General features: G+C 39.1%; 1 protein-coding gene across 1 annotated transcript in view; it reads right to left on the bottom strand.

The window, feature by feature from the left end:
* TPRG1 (tumor protein p63 regulated 1) overlaps positions 1 to 21219 on the bottom strand; it is a 132410-nt gene that overhangs the window by 88850 nt on the left and 22341 nt on the right. Inside the window, exons 2-3 of the mRNA XM_024561007.3 lie at positions 14727 to 14957; positions 5679 to 5770 (exon numbers count right to left, since the gene is read on the bottom strand). Of these exons, the coding sequence (XP_024416775.2) occupies positions 5679 to 5770; positions 14727 to 14948 (314 nt within the window). The 5' untranslated portion in view covers positions 14949 to 14957. The remainder of the gene's footprint in view (positions 1 to 5678; positions 5771 to 14726; positions 14958 to 21219) is intronic.

Genomic DNA, 21219 nt, shown 5'->3' with positions numbered 1-21219 from the left:
CATTAACATCTTGATAGATTTGAGTTACTTTCAGCTCGAGCGCTTTCACCCAAGGACGGAGGAAGTCTCTTTGGACTTTGAGCTGCTTGGAGGTCCAAGGAAATGGAGGCAGAACTCGATGGATGGACCCTGCTCATGTCAGTGCAAGGCTTCAAACAGTAGATGACTCTATCAGGATTAAATTCAAGGCAAGTCCATGATAGGTTCTGAGACCTGCTTTGTGCCAGACACTGTTCTAAGCACCGGGAGGGAGGCACAGATGAGCTGAGAAAGGTGAATCAGAGACAGGCCTTCCTCACAATGTGCACCTGAATTTTACTATGAAGTATAACATATGTACAAAGAAGAAAGATAAAATTATTCTGGTTGAATTGTTGAAAGGCTTTATGGACATAACATTCCTGAAGGACAGGAAAGGTCTGGATGAACAAAAAGGAAAGGAAGGCATGTAAAATAGAGCAAACTGGGTGAGTGCAATAATGAGGCCAAGAAATTGTGTCAGGAACTTTTGGAGACAAGCAGGCAGTTCAATTGTCAGTCCGTGACATGCAGGGTCTTAAGGATGAAGTAAAAGAGCATGCAGGCGGTGAGAACCCACTGAAGCCCTCAGACCACAGCATGAGTGTGGTCTGGACAAGCACTTCTCAAATTTCAGTGCACGTAGGAATCAACCGGGGCTTCTGTGAAAATGAAGATTCAGGCTCAGTATGTCTGGGGTGGGTCCTGAGGGTCAGTATTACTAACAAGTTCCTAGATGGTGCTGATTCCAAACCCACACTTTGAGTCACAAGCATCTACATTATGTAAATAGAAGCACACAAAAATAATGGAATTGGGTAGGAGATCCATTTTAGAATGTTAACTTACTTTCCATAGCATGTTTATTATTCATGGCTAAACAGATGAGAAATCCCTGATTTCCAACTCTTTAAATTTTTTATTTTTTAATTATAAGTAGCAATATTTTTCATTGCAATAATTATTCAGCATGCTGTGTAACAGAATTAGACTGGGACAACATAAAGTGTGATTGGCCTTACCCATTAGTGACACCTACCATCCCCTACAGGAATTTGACTTTTTAGTTAATTCTGGGAAAAGCCTGAAGAAAGTCAAATGCACAGCAAAAGGCAGAGTATGATCCGGAGAGGAAAAGAGGAAAAGGTCTCTGAGCCTGCCCAGTGAATTTCTGACCCTCCTCCCTACAAACAATAGACAGTCAACCAAGAAACCAGACGCAGGCGCAAAGGTCATTTAACCACTTCAAACTATGGTGATCACTGTGTTGGGGGATGAACAATCACAAAAAGCAGCAAGAACAGTGGTAGCTAAGAGAAGACAGCGAGGCTCCAGGGGAGGCCTCATGACCCTGCTGTGACCCTGACAAAGCGATTGCCCTTAGACAGGTCATTTCGTCTCTGGGTTTCTTCATCCATAAAATGAAGCCAATAGCCCCTGCTTGCTCTTGCCTGTGGGTCTGCATGAGGATCGAATGTGAGAGCATGTGTAAGAGCAATCACATGCCGTGCTGCTTTGGAGACCAGCGTACTCCAAACAGGCACCCAGTGCCTGGAAAATAGTTCCCAACACCTGTTCCTCAACATCCTTTGTCTCCCAGGATGCCTTTCTTTTTATTGAAACATCTAGGCTAGAACATTCTTCTGGGGAATCTTCCTAAATTAGGAAGAAATGCTCTGCATACTGCCAAATACCCCACCAAGCCCAAGAAACAGAATTCTCAGTTTATCCAACATGTTTCTGTCAGAGGAACCGCACACTGCAATTTAATAAGAGACACACGCGTAATCCTTGAAAAATAGCTGAAGGATTATTTTAACAAAAGTCAGGCCAGCATAAGGCATTGGAGCCCTACCTCTGCTACTTCAGAGCTGGTTACTCTTCTGAGCCTTGATTTCCTCATGCATAAGTCGTAGGTAACGTATCCTACCTCCGACGATCACTATGAAGATTGACTTAAATGAAGAAGAGCACTTTTAAACTGTGAAGTCCTATAGAAATGTTATTTTTTATCTAAAATAAATGAGGAATGCCTTACATATTTTATCTCTCTCTCTAATAATGTGGTTTTATTTTGATCCACTTGTAAAAACTTCTTACCCTGTGCTTCAATTTTAAAAGCATAATACAAACCCTTAAATGTGTGTAGTCATTGACAACTGGGGAAGTAATTGTTCAATAATAGGTGAATGACTGTGTCACTTTACAAAAACTACATGATAACCAGGAATAATGCAAGGGAAAACCTGAGCGAAGTGCCATTTAGAGAGTATCACATTTATTTGTGTTATACTGATGTGATGGCAAATGCATGGAAAGCACTTACCACAATATTGTACTTGGTACAACTTAAGTGCTCAATAAATGTTATCTATTATAACAATATTTGTCAAAAATGCATTGGGAAAGACTGCAATGATATATGACAAAAATTCACAGTGGTAGTGCTTTTTTCAAGAACAGTGAATTTCTAGTGACCTGAAGAACATATTTAAACAAATTCACTAATTAAAAAGAAAAAGACAAAATCTACTCGAGTTCACCCAGCTGCACTAATAGTAAGTAGCAGAGCAAGGATTCAGATCCAAGTCTTCTGATCTCAAATTCAGGATTCTTTCTATGACATCAGGCTGCCTCACTGACTTCACTTTTATCCTCCTGTCTGTATGTTTGATGTAGACAGTTAATTCAATTTCATGTATTTATTGTACCAGAGTCCTCAGATAGAAACCTACATGGGTTTCAGGGCAGGTAGACAATGAAACATGTTGCATTTCTACAATGAAGAGCTAGAGTTACTTGATCCCAGTCACTAGAGGCAAATATTCTTGTTTATGAATAAGAGGAATAAGCACAACAACCCCCATCACCACTTCACACTAATGTGCATGGAGGGAAGATCCCATCTCCTCCCACCTCCTTTACCACCGCACACAAAAGCATCTTGAGTACCGAGGAGCCACTTCATCGCCATCATATCATACTTTTTGAGACTCCATAGAGTGTCAAGATGTTCTCTGTGGTTCTGACTTAATGGATCACTTCTAAAAGGGTACACACAATTTCTTTAAAAAGTCCTTTCCCAGAAGGGCCAGGAAAGACAGGGAGAAGAGGAGACAAAATTGAGACAAACACAATCTTGTCTGTAGAGCTGTTGAGACAAGTAAAGCTCCTGGATGAGCTAGGATGGGGCCTCAGAATTTTCACTTTATCCAATTCTCAGCTAGGTCCCAGGTAGCTGGTGCCAGTAAGCTTATTCTAAATAGATTCCAGTTAGGAATTGTACTGATTGTCTGGACTTCTTTCCAGTTAGGAATCTGGGATCTCTTTAAAGTAAGCTTACTGGTATCAGCTACCTGGGACCTAGCTGGAGTTGATGGGTGCATCTCTCTGCTTTCCCTTTTGGCCTCTCCATGCATCCTCTCCAGGCCTTCTACCCAAGTGCCTTCAAATTCATTTTTCTAATTTTACTGAATAATACATCTGTATCAATTTACACTATCACAAAGCAGCTCACCTGAACTAATTCAGGTGACATTCCTTGAAAGAAAAAAAAAAAGCCTTAGTGGCTTAATGTTATTTAAGCTTCTGTAGAAGGTAAGAGTATAAGAAACACACATGAAAGGATTCCTCTCCTTTTTGAAAAACTAGTTATAAAGATAGCATCTAGGCCCATATGTAAAACACTCTACCCAACATCTCTTTGTGGATGCTCGAATGGACACCTCAGACACGTTTTTGCCAAAACTGTACTCAACAAGTTCTGTAAAAAGTGAACGACAAGATTGTTGGGAGGATAATGTGAAATGGTGCGCATCGAGTTCCTTTTGCAATGTTTGACATACAGTAGTTTCTCAGTAAAGTAGAGTTGTACCTGGAATGGTGTCCTAGTCAGCCCATTATATCCCCAGGACTAAGCCCAGGAGTTACCCTGGACTCCTTCCTCATAGAGAATTAAACTAAAAAATCCACCAAGCCCAGTTACATCAGTTATCACTGTATTGCCTCTGAGTTCTGAATGTACCCTTTAGTTTGCCCTGGCCAGGTAGCTCAGTTGGTTACAGTGCTGTCCCAAAATTTCAATGTTGTGAGTTTGATCCCCAGTCAGGGCACATATGAGAATCCACCAATAAATGAATAAATAAGTAGAACAACAAATCAATGTTTCTCTCTCTTTTTTTCCCTCTCTCCACAATCAATTAATAAATGAAGGCACCCTTTAGTATGTGCACTATGATTAACAACAGAATTCTTTTAAGCGTGTCTCTTTTAAAGCACGTACTATATTAGGATTCTGCAGTACAGAATACTAGACAGAAAGAAGTCCAGACCATCAGAACAATAAAACAAGCTCTGATCTCTGGTTTTTGCTGGTTTCCACAGTGTAATCGCTGCCACCAGGGTTAAGGCCCAGCTGCCAGCATGGCACCACTGAATTTGCAGTCGGGAAAGAGACATGCAGTAGCACGCTTCCATATAATATTTCCACCACACAAATGTTCTAGGCACAAATAACCCCCAAAATGTGCATAACAGCAGAATGAAGAAAAATAATCAGAAAATGAGGCATTTTTTAGTGTATTACCTTTGTTTTAAACTTATTTATTTGGTTAGAAATTTTATATAATTTAATTTTAATAATGAACAAATGACTCTCAAAATCTTTGAAGTTGTACCATTCACCTCTCATGAGCCAGCGTGAACCAGCACGGGCAGGCTGTGGGGTCAGACCCACTTCTCTCAACAAACAGGAATATCACTGAGCTCTTCTGCTGGAGCCTTTGGTGACCATGTTGCCAAGACAGAGAACTCACTGAACCAATTAAGCATCTGGAATGGAGTTCTAATTTCATTCTCCACTTAACAGTATAGATTCTTTAGCAGAAAAGAGGTGCTTCTTTCCCTTAGTATATGAATATTTTATTTATCATAAAGATGATGGTATTCCTAATATTTTCCTTGTAGATGAAGAGAAGGTCATGCAGACACAAGTCTCAGGGAAGAACAAAGAGGTCGCTGCCTTTATGGTTTCATTCGCAATGAAAGCCCTTGTAAATAATATAAGATTTGGGGGTAAATGAAGCAGCTATTAAAGTGATAAGGACTAAGTTTTAGCCTTGTTTTTTTGGTTTTTGTTTTTTAATCCTGAATGGACATGTGGCCTGTCTTTTCTACTCTGCATGATTTTCCTGGTTTCGCTGCTCATGTTATTGTACACAACAAAAAATTCAAACTGTGTATGTTGTCCTCATTCATTCTGTTTCTTAGTCTTTCTTTCCATTTTACCCGGAGTGGGATGGGCAGTAGCCTGATGTGGTTGAAGGGAGGGTGTTTGTAAGAGACAGAGATTGGAACCAGAGAGTGCATGTAGGAGGCTAACACAGTAGTCCTTGAGATCAATGATGAGGGCCTGCCCTAATGTGGTCAGCGTGAGGGCTGAATGAAGTAACTCACCTGGGAAACAGTTGTGGGCATCAAACCTGGTCATACCATCACCCATGGGGCACTGTGAAACTTCACTTTCTAACTGAATATGCCAATCAATTATCTTAGATAACAACCAGAAGAAATTCCCCCAAAGGTCCATTTCCTATTTTGTTGTAGTTGTGTCAAGGAAAATGCTAGATTTCACTTCCCTTCACTGAGTCATAACTACTCACACTGTCAAGAGCCAGAAGCCTTGAATTTTCTCTCCAGAAGTCTTGGCTATGTGATCTTTCAAGTCTTCCATGGCAGTCTCAATGGCTCCCGGCTGAGTGGATAAAAGAAAATACCTAGTTTAGAGAGGACTGAGTCCTCCTTGTGCTTGTGATTAGTTATTATGTTTCTACCACTTCTCCAAAAGCTGAGCAGAAAAGGTAGTTATTGCATTTGCCTATTTGTTCTAGGCTCTACCTGATGGAGAGCTTAGCCTTGAACTCTGGTATTTACTAAACTGTTCTCCTTGGGTGGGGAAAAAAACAATCCAAGTCTTGTCTTCCATAATCTTACTCACACTTTCTTATAGAAAGGAAGACAGCCATTTTCAGAAGATCAGTTTTTCTGAACAAACATGCTTATCAGGCAGTTCAAAGCATTTAGCCATCCATACATTTTTTATTGTTGTTCAATTATAGTTGTCCCAATTTTCCCCCCATTGCTCTCCCCTAAACCACCCACCCCCAACTCCCTCTGTCAATTCCCACCGTTGTCCATGTCCATGGGTCCTTTATACATGTTCCTTGACTAGACCCTTCCCCTTCTTTCCTCCATTTTCCCCCTCCTCCATCCCTTTTGGTAACTGCCAGTTTGTTTCTTATTTCCATTCCTCTAGTTCTATTTTGCTCATTTGTTTGTTTTGTTCATTAGGTTCCACTTATAGGTGAGATCATATGATATTTGTCTTTTACTGCTTGGCTTATTTCATTTAGCATAATGCTTTGCAGTTCCAACCATGCTGTCATGAAGGGTGGGAGTTCCTCCTTTCTTTCTGCTGCATAGTATTCCACTGTGTAAATGTACCATAGTTTTTTGATCTATTCATTTACTGATGGGCACTTAGGCTGTTTCCAGCACTTGGCTATTGTAAATAATGCTGTTTTGAACATTAAGCAACAATCTACACATTTTTTAAATCAAGCCTTTCTCTCTTCCAAATGTACACAGCAATAAAGCACAAAAAAAGAAAACTTCTTCCAATATTCTGACCATAATTTTAGCTGTCTCTATGAATAAACTTTTTCGTTTCCTTACCTAACCTTCTTCACCATTCTCCAAGTAGGTGTTCCTACTTATGGGCCTACCTCTAGCTTAACAACTGATTAATCCTATCCTAATAAGAAATTTGTAGATCCTCCAGCTCGGTGATTTTTTAAACATCAGTGTATATCAGAATTACCTGAAGTGGGTTTTAAAACATAGATGGCTGAGCCCTGTCCCAGAGTCTGATTCAGTGGGTTGGAAGCACACTTGAGAATTGGCATTTCCTTCAGGTTCCCAGGTGATATTGTTGGTGTGGGATCCTACTGTGAGAACCCCTGATCTCTAAACAGTTATTCTCAGCCTTGACTGCACAACAGAATCACCAGGGAAGTTTTTTAAAAATCCTAATGCCCAGGCTATGCACCAGGCCACTTATATCAGATACTCAGTGTATGGGACTCACACATCAGCACATCAGTATTTTTAAAGCATCCCAGATGACTCCAATGTATAGCCAAGGTTGAGAACAATTTGGGCTTATTTAGTCTAAGCCATTTTATTTTATAGTTGTAGAAACAGGGATCATTGTGGAGAAGCCTCTTGTCAAGTTAACTCAGCTAGGAAGTAGCAGAAACAAGAAACCCAGACCTTCAATTTCCAGGCCCACAATGCACTGCTAGTCTCATTCCCAAGTCTGGGCTAATGACAAGTGACTTGTAAATTTTCATATATTTTCCATATAATAAAGCTTTATTTTCTCTCTATATAAATATTCCTAATACTCACAGCCTGAGATCCTTCTCTCACAAAAGAAAACAGGAACACTAGCCTGGCCAGGACGCATTCAAATACCTTTTCTTCAGAGTGGTAGAGTGGTGGCAGGATTTCGGTTTGCTTATCTTTTCAGCCTATAATAAAAGGCTTTGAAATATTTTGGCCACAGAAACCATTGGTTAAGAAACATTTTATATAAGAATCCATCCAATAAAAATAGGAACAGAATGGAGTGCTTCAAATAAGTGAGGGTAAAGGTGTAAAGCTTTACTTACTTGGCTCCCCCAGGTCCCCAGTTCACTGTGCAAAGCCCAAGTTAGCCAGGAAAGAGATGGGTCAACTTTGAAACAGAGTTGAGGGACCTGGGTTCTTTATCCAGATCTACTGTGAATGAATTCTGTGACTCAGGCAATTCCTTGGCCTCTGTTTCCTCATCTAAGTGGTAGACCAAATCAAAGCTTTCTGAGCCAAGTTGACAACCAAAACCTCCTTAACATCTTTAAGAATATATGGTCATAGCCTTATACTGAGAGGTTGTATCATTTTAATAAGTTTCCTGTTGAATTGGATGGTCATGCAGTAGACTGAATGATTTGACTCTCTTGCCATCCCCTGCTGCTAGTTAAAGGGTTGACAGAAAGATAACATGGAACCCCATGCCTACTGAAACCTGCATGTCATGAAATCAGTAAATTCTGGGACATTAACCACATGTTCCTTGAGCTCCCACTCACAGAAGAAGTTGAGTCAGCATCCCTGGATTCCAGTGACCCTACTGGAAGGACTGGACTACCATGGAGGGAAATATCCTATAATCCCATGACAATTCTGCCACACAACTTCAGCTTCCCATGATGCAGCCTGACTCTACCAGGTCCACTCGTCAAATTCTCTAAAACACAGTACTTTCTGTGATGACTTGTCATATGAATGCTTCCTGTCTCTCTCCCTATATTCATATAATTTGTGCTGCAGCTAACATAATTTGATGGAAAAATACAAATGGAATGGAAGAATAATGAAATAATCTCAAAACAATAAATATTTTGTTGAACACTTTTATGCCAAGCACTTTGCCAAAAACATTTGAAAATGAATGTAATAATGTAAAACTTTTCAAAACCTTACTTGTCTTTATGGAAAGCAATTGGTAAAATCTATCAAAATAATCTAGTCTTTTATTACACATTTCACCTCTGTGAAGTTATACTAGAGATATTCTTGCATACATGTACAATGACATGTATAAAGTATTCTTTGCAGTCTTGTTTGTGGATAGCAAAAATTTGGAAGCAACCCAAACATCTATCAATAGGGGACTAGTTACATATATCATGAGGCATATCTACACAATAAAACATGTTGACTATATTTAAACATGAGGAAATTTGTATTAATATGTAAAGATTTCAAAATATTAAGTGAAAGAAAAAATGTTCAGGAGAGAGTAAATATGCCAACTTTTATGTAAAAAGGAGGAAAATAGATCAGAATAAATATCCGTGTTTGCTTGTATATGCTAAAGTAACTCTAAGAGGATATATAGAAATGTTAGCAATGCTTCCATAAGCAGGGAGAGGGATTTGATGGGTAAAAATAAAGTATGTCTTTACCAAATGGTTTGGAAGTCTCTGGAGTTCTGTAAAAGTCCGCACTATCTATGATGTTATTGGTACTATAATAAATTAACATCAGACACTTAGTATTGGAAATGAAATAAAAATGTGTGAACAAGTTGACTTGTGTTGAGGATGAGGTATCAATCTCAGCCTTTCTGCTTGCTGTGAGACCCATGTTGAATCATTTTTTCATTCTACATATCTGTTTGTTAGGTGGATAAGGTAATATTAGTTGTAACAGAACTATTGGGAAATGCTAAAAACATTTAGTAACATTGAATAAAAAAGACTTTATTATCACTCTTACTGACAATATAAATAGAAGGTAAAGAGTTGTACCAGGATTTGGGGATCAAATGGTTACTGCAATGGAACAATTAGCTCTGAGACTCCTTATATCCTAATAGAAAACAATGACAAAACAATATGTACTCATCATGTGATAAAAGAAAGCTGATCAAGATAGTACACATATAACATAGAGTTCTAATCCTAAATTTTAACAAAAAAAAAAGCATTGAGGGGATCCTTATTTTTAAGTCACTGTATAGCAAAATAGGCCACATTTTCTCTAATAATCTAGCACTGCATATCTCCAGTGAAAACAAATCTACTGAGAGAATTTCAAAGACGTATGTCTTTGTTTCCTTGATTTTTCTTGAACTAGACTAGCCCGGGGCCAGTTGTCACACAAACAATACTCATGTCTGCTGCTGATTTTTCCCCATGTACTGGATGCCTTAACTAGATAGTAAGAGGAGAGGAGAGGGAGGAATGCTCCTAAGGACTCAGATACAAGAAGATCCGTCTTGTGGCTGTCATCATGTCACCATGCTCAGACAAGATTGCTTTGCGGTAAATACATAAGGTAAGAAAACCAGCTCTACAATGTATGTGATTTGTAAAGTCCAATCAAATGTGTCTTTCCCTGAAAATGAAGGAAATGCATCTTATTTTATGATTATTCATTGTCTTCTCTTAGGAAGAAACAGCATCTTTATTATAATCTTCAAGGGATTTTAGTGAAAGGAGGAAAGTTGAGAAACCTTTTGCCCAGTGAGACATATAATTTCTAGACCAGAAAGAAGCTCACACAGACAATAACAATACAACTAATATATTTAGCTGTTCACAATGCAAGAGTGAGGCATAGGGAACCCTATAGTAAGAGAAGAGAGAAAGGGAGGGAGTATGAAAGCCAAATTAGAGTCATGAAAGCAACGACATCTTGCTGCACAATGGGAAGACTCCAACCTGCTTATTAAAGTCTCCTTGCTCACAATAGAACACAGCCTATAAAAAGGCCATGGGGAACCATTAATCAAATATTAAAAGATCAAATAGTTTTAGTCCCAGTAGTTTATATGTAATTTACATTCACAAGTATAAATTTAGAGATAATTCCCCATCCCTAATCTCTTTCAACTTTCTGATAAGGTATCTGCAAATATAGAGTCCTTCGGGGAGTTTAAAAATATCTTTCCCCATGCAGATCATGTATTGTTTCTCTCATAAGAAGTTGCCTTTGAATGTGTCTCCAAAATAAAGTGATTATCATAATATACCTTGAGTTATTAGCCTTGAGGGGTACTTTTCTTGAGAGAAGGCACTATGCCTTTTTTAGATAGGGCTAAGCAATCATAGCAGATGAACTACAACAGAACGAAAAGGTTACCCAAGCAGACTGAGACTAAGTGGTTCAGACCTTCATTACTGTGACCTCCAAGGTGAGAGGCAGTGGAGGGGTGGTGGGAACTGTCAAGAGTCCAGTCTCAGCATAGCCCCTACGTTTTTGGTTGACCTTAGGCAAATCACATCTCCTTTATGTGTTTCAGGGGTTGGATTAGATATCTCAGAGGCCTTTTCTGACTTAGCAAAAATGTTGTTAAATTATATGAAAAGGGCAAAGTTTCAGTAAGTAAGTAATAAGGGGAAGCCTGAGGGAAGGAAGCAACATCTTGTAGTGATGCAGAAAAGGACGCATAAGGTTTAAGGGACCACATTGGCTCCTTTTAGAATCCAGTATTCAGAAGTGTGATCTAATGTGTGACATTAGGATGCTAAAAATGCCTTTTGTTTGCCCAGAATTAATTTATACCTCCATATCGGTCACATCATGCATATCCAGCTTTGAACTCATATAATTGATTCCCCTTCTCGTTATAGAGCATTGGGTATCTACCTCTGGCCTCAGAGACACTGAATGCCATTCTGCCACAGCCAAAAAATAACTTCCCCTTTCAGGTTAAAAGATACAAACAGGAAACAATCTAAATACCCAGTAAATGTTAAATTAATAGTAGTATATCTCCATGGCAGTATATTATGGATTTGTTAAATATGATGTTATGAAAGTACTACAGTAATTGACATAGGAAGTAATATTTGGCATGTGATCCTATTTTTGCACACATTAAACATGTAAGAAAAAAAGTAATAAGGATATGTACCAAAACGTATAACTACACATTAACATATTTGGTTTACTGTGAGCAGGGGAATTATGGTGACTTTTATTTTGCTAATCCACATTTTCCAGTTTTTTCAATAAACCATCTATTGTGAAATGATTTTAAACCTTTTAATAAAATAAAATGCTTGACCAGGAATTCCTCCACCAAATTAGTGACTGCTCTTCTGAATTTGTTACATATATGTTTTAAATTCTTATACTATAATAAATTGATTTCTTTTTAATTGCTGCATGAGATCATAGAACTATAAATTGGCATTCAGGAAACTGGTTCTAAACCTAGCTTTGCAATTTACTAGCATCTTCGGCAATTCTGTGCTCACTAACTGTTAAGACACAACCCCTCTCTGGGCGTTAGCTGCCTCTGAAACCGAGAGTATTAGCTGGCTCCTTGGTGCTCAAAGTGTAGTCCCTGGACAGAGAGCAACAGTACTGCCAGACGGTTCATATAAATGGAGAATATAAGGCCTCACTCAAGGCCTACTGAATCAGACTCAGCATTTTAAAACGATCTTCAGGTGATTGATTTGTTTGCACAATAAAGATTAAGCAGCACTGGGTTAAATCATCTTTAGATCTTATTTCACCTCTAAGAATGATAATTTATGATGAATCTATCACAGATCTGAATCATTTAGAACCTTGGTCTTATTTACTTATCCTTTGAGAAAACGAATTAGGTTTCTTTACTCGAACTTTTTTACAGCAACAGAGGCTATACATCTGCATTTATATCTTACCCTGGAGGCCATGGTAAGGTCATGGTCAACTTAATGTCATTCATTTCGTATGTCCAATTATAGAAGTGTAAATGTCAAATCAACAAAAGGAGAGAGAAGGCATTTATAATAGCAAAGAGATGCCACTTATGAAATGTTAATAGATGTGGCATGCTTTGTACTAAGAACTTTTACAAAGTTAGCTTATTAAAAACTTCATATAAAACTGGTATTTTATCCACACTTTGAGGATGAGAAAATTTATACATGCACACACATACACTCTCCCCATTTTCTCAACTTCCACCACATCAGCAGATTTGTCGTTTACAAGGTAGTAAAACTAGGTCATTCCTTTATTTAGTAAAAAAATATATTTCCCACTACCAGTTTCAGTTGAGCCAATGGTTGTATTTTCATTATCTTCACATGCATTAATGCACATTTATTATACGCACATGCTAAAAGAACCCTTCATATTCTGTCCTTTGGTCTGAAAGAGAAGAAATGCTCAGTACCTTCGGAACATAGCCCTCAGCACACCTAAAAAGTCCTCACATCTACTTTAGATTCATTAATAAGATTAGAAGGTTTTCCTTCTCAGGCTCTTGAGAACTTAGGGTTGTCTTCTACACACCTGATGGAGACGTTCATCACATGGGTCAGAGTCAGGCACTGAAAACTCTTTTAAGGAGTCATAAACCCAACTATACATTATGGCAGGGAGAGCACAGGACTGATAGGAGATACTGAGCCTAGCTAGCTCTTTGAAAGTTGGAAGCGAAACATCAGTCATTTCCCTTACTGAAGATCAGTACAGGCCACCAGGCACTGGGGCAGCTCATATTCACAGCTGCTGATCTCCTGGTCCCCTTGATGGCATGGGGCAGCATCTGAACCTATAGCTTCTTCTTGTTATAGTCAGATCTCCTCCTTCAGATTCTGCTTCCCCTGGGCTGGGTCAGTGAAAAGGTACCAGCTTCTCTTGAAAGTGATTCATATCTTCAAGTTTAGACTTGGGAGATAGATATGTACCAGTCTGTATTACCTATTCCCACTTCACAACTGACAGTTGGCTGACCTATAGCAACTTCAGGCCATCACAAGATATAGAGACAGCATCTTTGAGAAGATTTCTCAGACAGTTCTTGTAATTGCACCAGTTCCCAAAGATAAACCCTTTCTTCTATAATGCTCATAGTTGTCTTCCTCTCATCAAACCCAGGCTGTCACATCATCAATATCAAAGATAAAAGAAATTTAGGGAATGCTTTGATTTTCTTCACAGCTATATCTTACAACTTGCCGTATTTAATCAAGTCCACATACTTTAGAAAACATACCATATGCTTTATGTATGCAAAAACACTCACACAAATACATAGTATAGCACCTACCAAAGAACCTTGCACGTAAGAGTCACTGAATATAGGCGATATGAGTATATGCAATCTTCAACACACCTACATGCACACCATATACGCTGAGTTGCTTCAGTTAAAACTTTATGTTAACTAAAGATATATTTTAAAAGCTACCAAATCAGGATTCATTAGTTAAAGATTTGTAAATAATCCCAGAGTCTTAGCCAAAATTTATTTATGAAATCAGGTTAAAAATTTTTTTTCAACAATGAGAGACCTCATGTACACTTGAAAAAAAGATGGCCTCTTTTCCACAATACAAAATCCCTGATTTTGCTCTCAGTTGTTGTAGCCAATGAACTAACCACTACTGTGTTGACAAGAATGTTGAAGTATTGGAAAAGAAGTGTGAAGGAGAGTCCAGGACAGAGGCAGGTACTAGAAACCAATGAAGTACTCTCTACTGATTCAAATGCTAGACGTTAAAAATATCACTTTTATTCATCTAGATATACAACCCCCATCCTCATTACCCACCCATCCATTTACTTTCCCAGCTTCAATGCATAGGAAAAAGAGCTCAGTTCCACACTGCAGCTACATGTTTGAGACTTAAAATTCCTGCTCCCACACAGTAATACCAGCACCCCAATGTAGACCTTTGACGTTCATTCAGCACATTCTCAACAAGCCTTTCTACTCCACCACCCTGTTTACAAAATATAACAAATACCCACTCTGGGCTCACAGTTTCCTCTGCCAGCTGCTCTGGTTCTCTCTCCATAGAACATTAATTCATTGAAGTCAGGTTTAGCATAAACACAGGACTGAGGACACAGGGCAAAGACCCGTGAAGAACAGAGGACCTGCTTCTCCTTGGCTCTATCTGGTGATCAAAAATACACTCTCTTACCTTCTTTGAAATTCAGATCCTTCACCTGTAAAAGATACCTACTTCATAGTTATTGTCACTATTACATGAGGTAAGAAATGTGAAAACACTTGGTAAAACATACGCTATATAGAAAGACATTGGGATAAAGTCTTATGTAGCATATAAGAGCACCAATGATTTTACCCGTGTAACGAAGTACTTCCGTGAGATATAAGGCCTGTGATAAGGATTGGGGTAGAGTGTTGATTTGGTCACACTTGGTTGCCTTGACATCTGCTTTGGCGCTGGGTCCTTGCCTGGGTCCTCCTCCTCCACGGAGAGTCGCTCAGTCTCTAAGGGTTGGTCATCTCCCTCTTGCTTCAGAGACACAGGATGGAATCCTTCATAACTCCCAATCGTTGACATTTCTTTAGCCTAAAACAAGGGAAGAAAAAATCTCGCCAGTTAAAAAAAAAAAATTCACCTGGCTCTTGCAAAATAGGTACATGAGCAAATGGTGTTTCTGAAACTGACAGCCCCCACACACATTAACTAAACATAGGTATTGATGGATACAATTCCATAACTCAGACTCCACAATCCTGGAGGGTGCTTCTCTGGACAGAGAAAAGGAGGCTGCAAGACTTTGATTTTTCATCTTTAATTGCCCAAGACAGGAAGGTGAACAAGGGAAGAGCTGTGTGAAATAATTGTCAGACAACTTTGTTCAAGATTTCATAGCATTTCTGCCTGAAAACCCACCAGCGTGCAAGCTTGTTTGTGTTAAAGGCAATGATAATGCACCTTCTTATGTCCTTCTTGAGGAGTAATAAGGCATAAAAGCACTTAAAACTAAGCACTATTTTTTAGCTGAAACATCACAGTTCTAAAAATGTATCCTAAGGAAATAATTTAGACAAATGCTCAAAGACATAAATATAGAAGGTTGTTCATCACAACATCTACTGTCTAATAGCAGAAAAACATACAACTTTAGGTCTAATAGCAAAATCTTGTTTACAATAGCAACATTAGGTGCACACATAACACTGTATCTAATACCAAAAAGGAAAAAATTATAGTGAAACTAAGTACTATTAGTAGGGAATTTGCTAAATAAGTTATATTATGCCATGCAGTGAAATACAGTGTAGTCATTGAAAATGTAAGCATATACTTTTGGAAAGACGGCCAAAATATATTGTTAATGAGAAAAGTAAGTCGTAAAATATTATAAATAATGTTATTTAGATTGGTAAAATAATTCAGAGAGCAAAAAAGAGAGAACTAAAAAAAGAAAGAAACTAAGAAAGAAAGAATACTTGGGCATACACACACACAGGTATGATATGAGAGAGGTTAGAAAAAGTCTAAAAAGAAGTAAAATGAAATATTAACACTGATTATCTCTGGATGATAGGGTTCTGAATAATTTTTATTTTCTGTTTTAATAAGTCTTTAGTGTTTAAAATGATAATATGGGATGGGCAAAACTAAGTTTACAGTTGTTTTTATGGGAAAAGACAAAAAAAATAATACAATAGTTAAAAATAATATAAGAATTAACTGTAAAACTACTTTTGCCCATCCCTGTATAGGACCTAAAGTAAATAAAAACACAATAAATGTATCTTTATTTTGTAAATACAAAGCAACACAAAACAAAACAAAAGGCACAAGCTAACCTAGTAAAAGTATGCCTAAATCAGGTTTCCATTTTCCTCTCGAGGCCACATAGTCATGCCTACAGTAAGCACGCTACTACCGATGCCCCATGGAAGGAGGGTCTCACACCAGCTCACCGTACAGCTGGGAGTGTCATCCTATTCTCAGGGATGCCTCAGTATTCTTAATCAGACAAATGTGATTTCCTTGGTTCTTGTGAAATACCAGAAAAATGAGAAACAGCCCCTTTTACCAGCAAGTTTACATTCTTGAAATTGGGATTAATTAGAGTATTCAAGAAAGATAAAAATAGTATGACCATATATTTTGCTGCCTAAACCCGGACACTTTTGAGGATAAAAAGAATGCTATTAATAATTATTCCAGTATGGCCCTGGCTGGTGAGGCTCAGTAGATTGAGTGCTGGCCTGCAGACCAAAGGGTCACTGGTTCGATTCCCAGTCAGGGCACATGCCTGGTTTGTGGGCTATGTCCCCAGTAGGGCGCGTGTGAAAGGCAACCACACATTGATGTTTCTCTCGCCCTCTCCCTCCCTTCCTCTATCTCTAAAAATAAATAAATAATATATTTTTAAAAAGAATATGTATAACATTAAAAAAACACTCATGCCATTATTATGGGAGAACACTGGGATTATCTCAGACAATTGTGGACATAGTCATCCTGAAGGGTTTGAAGGTAGTAGAAAACTCATGAAAACTGAAGTAGAAAACTTTTTCTACTAAAGTAGAAAACTTTTTCTACTAAAGTAGAAAACTTTAGTTGGCTAAAACTCATGAGCGAAAAGCTCTCTGCAGATAACATCACAGGTTATCTCCTCTGATCCACCCAGCAAGTATCAGACGATGAGTTCATCTCCATGTCTCTGGGGAGCACAGGGTTGGATAATTCCAGAAACACTTGGATAATTATGGCAGCAGCTGGACTCCCACCCAGGACTCCCAAACATGCTTTAAGCCTAGCTTGCCCACCATGATGCATGCTATTTTACAGGGTGGATATTTGCTGGACTTTCAGATAATTTTATTTAAGTTAGTTGTACAAAAGACAGACATGAGGTAGAACTGGCTTTTGAGAAATACAAAGCACACACAAAGAAGTAGAAAAAATTGTGTTTATGTGTGTATGTGTGTGAGGAAGAGGAAGAAGGGGAAGAAGAAGGAGGGGGAGAGGGAGGAGAAGGAAGAGATGGAGAGGAAGAGGAAGAAGGAGAAGGAGAAGAAGGAAAAGAAACTGAGAGAGAGATTAGTGAGACAAGGCCTCCCTGGCAGTTACACGCTCTATTCATGCAGGTCTGCCCCCTCTGTACAAATGGGTGTTGGAAGGAAGTGCGTTTCTAGAGTTCCCTGTAACCTGCAAAGGAAGGTTTGTGCCTTTGGGGAAGGAAAGCCTGCTTCTGTATTTGCTGCACTCTGTGAACACGGGCCCAACAACAGACATCTGCGAAAGACTCCTGTGCCTGGAAAACAGAGGGAGGATTTAATTAGCACCACTTCCTCTCCCTCAGGCTGTCTTCTCTGGAAACAGTTGAAGGGGAGCAGAGCACTTTGAAACTGAGCTGTCTGAGATCCAGGAAAGGAGGAAATTCAGCTCCTGTTAAATTCTTACAGCCATGACTAGTGGGAAAGAAAGTTGAACCCAGTCCCTTCAATCCAAAATTATTCCAGCTCTATTCCAGTCATGGGGACATCTTTTCAAGGCCATGTGACTGCGTCAACAAGCTCCCCCATAGCGGGGGAGCAACATGCGCCTAAGCAGCCCACTGCATTCCTCATCACCACCTGCCCAGACAATGTTTACTTCCAATTCAATAAAACGTGCCCTTCTATTGCTGTGCAAATAGACTATGTACATTCAAATACTAAAAGCATGTCAATAGCAAAAAACACACTTTTTCACCTGATTTTCTCATTCCAGGGAATTCGTGTAATGAAAATTATCCTAAAGAAAGAAATGACTACAATATTGTTTATTGTGGGTGGTAATGAAAAATTGGAAACCAACTAAACACCTAACAGCCAAGAAATCACTATGTCTATCCAACTGATATTGTGCAGATGCTGAAAATAATGTGGGCAGGTGCTGCAGCATGGGGGTGAAGATGCATCTTCTTGGATGAAAAAAAAAGGCAAAAAAGGCTCCTCTGGTAATGATAATTTGAATAATTTTTACAGTGGTAAAGACTAGAAGGGAAATATTGAGATTTATTGAGGTAGTTGGATTGTAAGTGAATGTTTGCTTTTTAAAAAAAATTTAAAATATGTTTGTGCTGCTTTTGTAATAAAAAATAAAATGTATGAATAAATGTGTTGGTTCGCAAACTCAGGAGCTTCCTGGGTGACATCTGAAAACGGCCCTACACGGAGGACAAGGACAGATCGGAAAAGGGGCAGACCACTCCAGATTGGTAGATGACACGTTTATCAGCAAGGGAACTTATATAGGAGGCTTGTCTTGTGAGACCACAAGACGAGTAGATTTCTCCACCCCCTGCTGGAATCTTAACAGTTTATATAAACTGGCTTCAGGCACATTCACCATCCAGATGTTCTCAACAACACATTGCTCTCTCAAAGTCTCGTCCTTGAAAACAGCGCCCACTGTGGGAACAGTGGGCATAATGTCCTTCCAAAGACCGAGAAGGGCGTGAGGGGCCTCTAATTGCCCAGGTCACATCTTCTCAATGACCTTCTTCAAAGAAGTCCCAAATAAATACCTAAGGAAGTGCTACGCTTCCTTTGATCAGACAAGAATTCTATATTTCTCAGCTGCCAACAACTTCAGAGCTAAATTTAATATCACATTGCAGTAAATAACTTACTTCTGGACCCTGACCTAATTATACCTCCTCCTTTATGCATGCCTTCATCCATCTCTCTTTGACCTTCTTCTAGCAATCCTTAGGACGCCTATAGGGCATAAACTATAGCTAGAGCGTTAATGTCTAGCTCAACTTGGTTCATTTTGCACATTTTATAACACTGAGGTGAAGGACTTGCCCAAGTTCACACAACTAAATAGAATTGGAAATTGAAACCAGACTCTTAGACTCTAGTTCACTGTTTCCTATCGTAAAATTTAGAAGAAAAGCAGAGAAGTGTCATCAAACTCATGCGTTGGTAAACTGAAGACACCTTTGCCAAAGGTCGGCTCCAGTCAGGTTTGCTCTGCTCTGGGATTGAGGCTCATCCCTGCCTCAACAGTCCTATGCTCTGTGCCACAGGCTGAGGCTTTCTCCTTCACCTGGGGCCAGAATACGTACCAATGTGGCACAGTGGGGGACAGAGTCTGGGGTCCAAAAGCATTTAGGGGTTTGGGGAATGTTTTAATTTATTTTGAAACCAGAAGAGAAAAATTAAATCTTATGATTGAAAAAATGGTTTAATTTTTTCTCATATCAGAAAAAAAAGGGAAATTTCTGGGGTATCCAATATCTACTACATCTTGCCTGAAACCAAATAAAATAAAATATTGAGCCACTTAAAGTTCTAGAAATATGCCCTGGTTGGTCTGGCTCAGAGGATTGAGCACTGGCCTGTGAACCACAAGGTCACTGGTTAGATTCCCAGTCACGGCACATGCCTGGGTTGCAGGCCAGGTCCCTAGTAGGGGGTGCACAAGAGGCAACCACACATTGATGTTTCTCTCCCTATCTCTCTCCCTACCTTCCCCTCTGCCTAAAAATAAAGTAAAATCTTAAAAAATAGTTATAGAAATATACATTTTGATATTGATATTATTATGGTGAAGAGGTTGACAAAGGCAAAGGAGTCTGGGCCCAAGGAAGTCAAAAAGTAGCCCTGACTTGAATCCAGAGTATGAATCACATCCCCTGCTTAATATTCTATTCTGGGGTTCTATCCAAGACCATTAGAGCTAAAGATTTCCCCCACTCCAGGACTTCGCAATTTCTATTTTGGAGAATTCTGTTCCACTCTGTACTAGACGTCTGTGCTGTAGACAAGCTGTGCAATGTTAAGATAATGGTTTTTGCTTTCTCAAAATCAAAGAGAGACTCAGCATAATTGACCTTAAATAAATATTTGTCCCCCAGGGAAGAAGATAAATAACTACCCTGAGATCTTCTAAGCCGGTTGAAAGGAGTAGCTGCCCACACTAAGTGGCCACAGCTCCAGCCAGAGGCAAGGAAAGGGGGGAGCTTGGGGATGTTTTTTCGCCTCACAAGAGTTTGTAATAAATGGTTTGGGCATAACAGAAAGTATCACAGTTTCGATCAAGAAAACAGGACTGACAAACTGAGATACTGTGAAACTCGGGGCTGTTTCATGATGAGCCTCATCTCAAGGGCCCTGCTGTTCTCCATTTCTTCAGCATTACTTCCTCCTTCTTCCATCTAGTTTTAAGAAGTCCTTGGATTTATTCTCTCTCTCTCTCAACCTTTCATAGTCAGGTCTCCTTTGCTTTCTTTACATTCCCAGTGTGTCTCCTGATGTCTCCCCAAGTCCCCATGAAGTTTGTTTTAATCCTCCGCAATCCTCTTGTAGGTATGCATGATTTCCACAAAGCTTTTGGAATATTAACAACTACTTCAGGGCCCCCTTGCTACCTCTCTGGATCCTTGGGAAGACAGATATCCTAGTTAGAAAATATTCATGTATTCTAACCTCCACATTTTGTAAATGAGGAGACTGAGGTTGAGATGGGTTATGTGTCTCCCTTGAACTTTCGGTTTGGTCACATAAAATATAATTAAAGGCAATAAAGAATGAAGTTTTGGCCACCAATGGATTAAACATATTATCTCCAGAGAAATACTTGTGGGTAGACTGAGAGCTTAGGAAAGTCTATGGTTTGTTAACAAGAATTGCTATCCTCTTGCAGGTGGGGTAGTGCTGGGTGGGGGAGGGAGTGTGGGAGTTAGTTCCTGTGCATTGTGTTATATTCAAAGATTTCAACTGGGTTTTTCTGATGATGTCATCTCTATCCATCTGAAGGGGTTAACATTCTCCAGGCATATTCCCAAAATAAAAATCCACTTTTAATTTTGACA

This window comes from Desmodus rotundus, chromosome 2 (assembly GCF_022682495.2).
Source record: "Desmodus rotundus isolate HL8 chromosome 2, HLdesRot8A.1, whole genome shotgun sequence".
Taxonomy (NCBI): domain Eukaryota; kingdom Metazoa; phylum Chordata; class Mammalia; order Chiroptera; family Phyllostomidae; genus Desmodus; species Desmodus rotundus.
This window is presented reverse-complemented; position numbering and strand designations above follow the sequence as displayed.